Source organism: Juglans regia, chromosome 5, assembly GCF_001411555.2.
Source record: "Juglans regia cultivar Chandler chromosome 5, Walnut 2.0, whole genome shotgun sequence".
NCBI classification, from domain to species: Eukaryota; Viridiplantae; Streptophyta; class Magnoliopsida; order Fagales; family Juglandaceae; genus Juglans; species Juglans regia.
In genome coordinates, this window is record NC_049905.1 from 6479184 (window position 1) to 6484891 (window position 5708).

At 34.7% G+C, this 5708-nt stretch overlaps 1 protein-coding gene across 1 annotated transcript; it reads left to right on the forward strand.

The window, feature by feature from the left end:
* Window positions 1-1094: 1094 nt before the first annotated feature.
* Window positions 1095-3111, forward strand: LOC108989869 (two-component response regulator ARR10-like). Its single transcript, XM_018963632.2, has 5 exons — window positions 1095-1615; window positions 1751-1827; window positions 1971-2007; window positions 2123-2219; window positions 2375-3111. Exons 1-5 carry the CDS (start codon window positions 1348-1350, stop codon window positions 2988-2990), a joined length of 1095 nt encoding a protein of 364 aa, XP_018819177.1. The 5' UTR covers window positions 1095-1347; the 3' UTR covers window positions 2991-3111.
* The last annotated feature ends 2597 nt before the right edge of the window (window positions 3112-5708 follow it).

A 5708-nucleotide genomic window follows, 5' to 3' on the forward strand; every position in this document is an offset into this window, starting at 1 on the left:
TCACCGACAATGGGAATAATCTCATCACGGTTCTCTCAAAACGTTTGTAGCTGGTTCGTGTCTGGAATTAATTATTGATGTTTTCATACACTGTCCAGCTTTATAATGCGTGGCGTGTATAGGTACGTACATAAAATCCTTCTAACATGAATAATTTTTTTTATCAGTCATTATTATTATCTTATATTTTATATAAAAAAATAAAAATAAAAATATAAAATAATCAAATATAAAATGCAACTGATGTATAGTAAAATTTTTTCCAAATACAATGAAAGTAATTCTCTTTCTGATCATCGTGTACGTAGATGACTAAATTATTACAGTGAAAGCATGTACAGCATAATTAGTAATTAACCAAAAAAAAAAGAATTGAAGAAAAGGGAATGTGATACCTACGCGCCACGTTGGAGTTTGGGTCTAATTCAAGGTTCCATGCATGTTAATTTCCAGTTCTCGAGCTTGTTTCTAATCTTTCACCTTACCCCAGATAACAACTGGTCGAGGTTCTTACATGGGTAGTGATAGACTTACTATCCTATTACTACCCATCTACTACCAAAAGGTATTTTAAGTTTTTTTATTTTTTTATCATTTTCTTTTAAATATTTTTTTAACATCCTTAATCATTAAGAAAAAATTAAAAATATATATATATTTATTAATATACACTTCCTTAATCATTAAGTAAAATTAAAAAATTAAAAAAAAATCAAATATAAAAAGAGTAGTAAATGGGTAGTAGTAGGGTAGTAACCCTATCATTATTCTTCTTACATTGCATGAGTACTATTCCCATCTGATCATTCGTGTACATGATATGACGTTTATCCTACGTGCATACATAGAAAATTTAAGGTTTCGTTTAGAAAGTAAATTTATTTTAATTTATAATTATAATTTTTTTAAATTTTAATATAAAATATAATAAATAATTTATTTTTTTAAAATTTTTAAATAATAATAATAAATAATATTTTTTTTATCTTAACTCAATTCAACTCAATTCAATTCAACATTCAAACGCACTTCTGTGTAAAAAACTCTCTACGCTAAGACCAAGATCATCCATTAGGGTTTTTTTATTTGTCCAAATCCTTGAGGATAGAACCAGCTGCCAGCTCGGGAAGATTTGCTCACCAAATGGAAATTATGTAACCCTTTTTGCTATCTCTGGACAAAGGAAGAAATCAGACCAGTGGAGGAAATTAGTGATCCTAGCCACGAAAAAACTGGCCCTCATGCTTAAATTTTCAGCTTTGTCAGAGGCGATCAGTACGAATTGATCAGAGACACACTTTCCAATTTAAAGATTTTCCATAGCTGGGAAAGAAAGAATTAATCAAGATGGAAAGTGGGTCATGTATCGGTGGTTTGAAGGTGAAATCTTCTTCAGACAGGAGTGATCAGGAGGAGGCCGGATCAGCAGGAGATGATGAAAGTAAGACCAAAAACAGTGCAAGCTCGAGCAACAGCATAGTTGAGGAGACTGAGAAGAGCGGTAGCTGTATTGAGGTGCGGCCATATGTTCGATCCAAGGTGCCTAGGCTAAGATGGACTCCTGATCTTCATCGTTGTTTTGTCCAGGCCGTTGAGAGACTTGGGGGTCAAGAGAGTAAGATCAATCAATCACCAAATTTTCTCATGAATTAATTAATTACATCTACTGCCTTTTTTTCTTCCTTCTCAAGATTGAATTTTCCCCCTTCTGATATATATTATATATATATATATATGTATGTATATATAGGAGCAACTCCGAAACTGGTTTTGCAAGTAATGAACATCAAGGGACTAAGCATCGCTCATGTCAAGAGTCATTTACAGGTAAAACAGGAGTCAATTAGCTGTGTATGACTCGTATACTTCTGCAAAGAAATCAATTGTATATATATGCAGTGTGTGAGATTCGCTTCATTGATTGTAAATTTCATTTTTTTTTTTTCCCGTTTGGTCATGTTTTGGAGCAGATGCATCGGAGCAAGAAGGTTGATGATCAGGGTCAAGGTATGTACATCAATTAATTATATTTATTGATCTAGACTGTAGAAATTAGGGTTTATTTGATAACTCATGCTTCTAATATATGAAATTCGAACGTTTTATGTTAATGAATTTGTAGTTATAATCAGTAGAGGACATCTTACGAGAAGCGCAGATCACTTTTGGCAACAGTCCATGCTTCGAAGTATCGACCAAAGGGTTAGCCCCAAATACAGGTAATTTTACTATCCTATGAATCTATGATTATATCTTTAGTACTTTTATATATATGACAATTCACGATCTCCCTCTTTTTTATTTTAAATTAATAATCAAGTTTATATTTGTTTAATCTGATTTTCAAAATCTTTGATCTTTCTTCTCCCTCGAGATATGGTGAGCTTTACTGGACTGGTCAAGGGAGCTGCATATCCAGGTCGCCTTATTTCACCGATGACATGAACTTAACAAGAGGTGTCGGCCTTCATGGATCAATAGCTGAAAGGATTTCTGGAGGTGTCGATTTGAACATGATCAGGAATAACAACATTGCCTTCGAGGAAGAAAGTAGTAAGAGACTAGAGGAGTTCCAAAAAGAATTTCAATGGCTGTTCAATCACACTTCCACCAAAACCCAGAAAAGCTCAACCCCCTGCATAGAGAAAAAACCTAATAATATTAGAGAGTCAAACCCGCAGTGGATTTCAGCGGAGCGAAAAACGGGGAAAAGAAAAGGTTTCCACGACGACAATCATGATTTGAGTCTGTCACTAGGCATAAGGCGGCCGTCAAGACAAGCGGAAGCGTCTAAGAGAAGTACATGTTGGGTGGACGAAGAAGTGGATAGCAGTTTATCTCTTTCCTGTTCCTCTTCTTCAAAGAAGAGAAACTATTCCATAGATCTGAATATGCCATCAAAGCTTATAAGCAGGTTGACAGAAGATTATAATGTTGCGAAAAGTAGTACAGCTACGAAATTGGCGAGTACCCTTGATCTGACTCTATGAATCAGAGAATTCTAGTGAGATCCTGTTGGTACTTGTACAAGAGGAGCATACTAAGATTGTTGCTATCATCGAAATTTGAGTCATGGTGAATGCTTCTAATCTTGCATCTTATCCATTTCATTTTCAAATGCAGTTTGTGAGTTGTCAATTTCAGCTCATCTTTCAGTTCTTTCAATAATGTTTCATCAGAAATGCCTTATGATCATGAATTTACACCCTCTCTCTCTCTCTCTCTCTCTCTCTGATTTTTCGATCTCTCAAACGTGTGATATTTAATGCAGCTGACTTGGGAATTTTCTTTGATCACCCCCAAATTTCTTGATCAGGACTAGATCGAACCAAAACCCTTCATGCTTTTAAGCCGTCCTTCAAAAATAGACAGCTAATTCAAAGATCATAGAAATATATATATATATATATATATATATATATATATATATATATCTATAGATCTCAAGAACGAAGATAACCTTTTGAGTGTTTTTTTTTTTTTTTTTCACTTTTTTTTGTTTAGTTGGGAAGGTGATTTCAGGCGAATTAAGTCCCTTTTCCAGCCTCAATGTCGATCATGTCTTGTATGCACAGGGGTATATATAATGCTCGTGGCTTTGATCGATCCATGTATAGTTTTTAGTTTTAATATATTTTGATCATTTGTCCAAAAAAGAAAAAAGTTCTTTGACCCCGACTCATTTATTAAGCTCATCATCTCATGCACGCTTTTATTCCTTGGTCAGATAATCCCTTTCTTGCAAAGTATTACTCGTACGTCTTCCACAAAGAGAGGCCTACAACTATCTAAGTAAACTTCAAGATACATCTAAACCTATGTTGTAAAAGATCATAAGTTATGGTTAAAATTAGAGTCTATTAGAATCATAAAAACTTCTCAGTTCTCCCTTTCCCATGCAAGTAATATTAATATAATGTGTGAATATTAATTAATTAATTCCCATACATATTCATACCATCTTCTCATACTAAATTCGATCGGAGTGGTACAATTCATTAATTTTCTAAATTATCAACATACACTCCCGTCTGACCATTCTGATATAGGTGGCATGACTCATATCCAACCCACACTTCTAATAATATTGAAGATTAACCGATCTAATACTACTTTCTTCATAAAATTTTAAGAAAAACTCAACCCATGATATGGGTATATATTTCAAAAATAGTAGAGTCAAGATTAATTACAATTGGAGATACCAAAAGCAATCATTATAAATCGGAAGACTTCTCATTTTCAAGTAATGAATTAGTAACCCAATCATGACCATGCACCTTAATTCTCATACTGCAACTACAAACTGGCCGTGTCAACACTATTTCTAGTCTGCAAGTTGCAAGTTCTAACTATTGTCTTGAGAACGGGACAATCTACCAAAGCTTGTCCAAAATCACATAACAATACATTATATAGACGGCGGGACCCATTCTCTGCCAAAGCTAATTAGAAGTCGTTTTTTTTTTTTTTTGGTTCTTCACAACATTAGCCTCATCCACCACCCTCAATCCGTGCCTCCTACCGCCATGCAAACCCACACTTTCATTGTCTTCAACGTCCTTCAATCTACCAAACATAATATATATATATATATATATATGTGTGTGTGTACTTTATGTATGTATATAGAAATTAATTAATGAATGAATGTCAAATTATATACCAAGAGCCATGAGTACATACCCATCGAGACGGTCTTAGATTTGTCGTCTCTCGGTGCGCTCAGGACATTATAATGACTAACGCGCTGGGCGTGAGAGAGAAACTTCCAAACCTAAAGTCCAATGTCGCATCTCTGACTTTAAGATAGATTCAACTCGTGTGCGCGAACGTTAGCTTTTGGTTTGCTAAGGTACTATAGTACTGTGCAATCTGTATATCAATATAAAAATTCTATCCCCATTGGGCATTAACTAGACTTGATGACACTACAATAGTTATGTTCTTTTCCCACTACTAGTTTTGCGACAGCCTCAAAATGGTAGTAAAAACTGAAAATTTAGTGCCGATATGAGGCAATTGTCGTAAGTTTCTTTGCAGCCAGATAAAAACCGATGTAAAAAGTGATTTCTTGTCCATTTACACTTTGCCGCAAAAATATAACGGCGAATGCGATATATTTATCTTTTTGTGGTGATTAAAAATTGTTGTAACAAATCGGTTATAAATACAGTCTCTAAAACCCAGACTTTTCCTCTCTCTTCTCTTTCTTATTTTTCTCTCCATGTCACCTCAAACTTCCTTTTTGGGCAAAACCCACAAGTTGCTTAATTGAGAAAAAAGAACAACTACGGATGACAATTATAGTTGTCAAAAACCTTGTACTTGAGCAGCAACCACTGATCAGTATTCGATTGTGCAGATTACTCATGGGTTGGGGCTGCAATTTTCCGGTCAAAGAATATTATCGGGGGATTTTATCCCTAGTTTTCACCGCTCAGTCCTCGCCATCCCTTGACTAAGCAATCATTATCACTAGTTGTCGTTACCTTTGATGTATGCACGATGGGGAGTAATTGGAAGCTAGGGAAAGGTAAATCTCTCTCTCAATTTTCGATGCCCCCTATTTTGCTATATCTCTCTATTCCTCTCAATTTATTTGATTTCCAGAATGAGGGGATAAGACCATCATGGTAGATTTATATCACAGAAAAATCGCTAGTGGCATTTTATATCTGGAGAAAACTCTACAACCCGTTCGGTTG

Coding starts and splice junctions, on each gene's coding strand:
- LOC108989869 (XM_018963632.2), top strand. CDS start 1,348: ATGGAAAGTGGGTCATGTATCGGTGGTTTGAAGGTGAAATCTTCTTCA. Junction 1,616..1,750: donor GAGACTTGGGGGTCAAGAGA/GTAAGATCAATC, acceptor ATGTATATATAG/GAGCAACTCCGAAACTGGTT. Junction 2,220..2,374: donor AGGGTTAGCCCCAAATACAG/GTAATTTTACTA, acceptor TTCTCCCTCGAG/ATATGGTGAGCTTTACTGGA.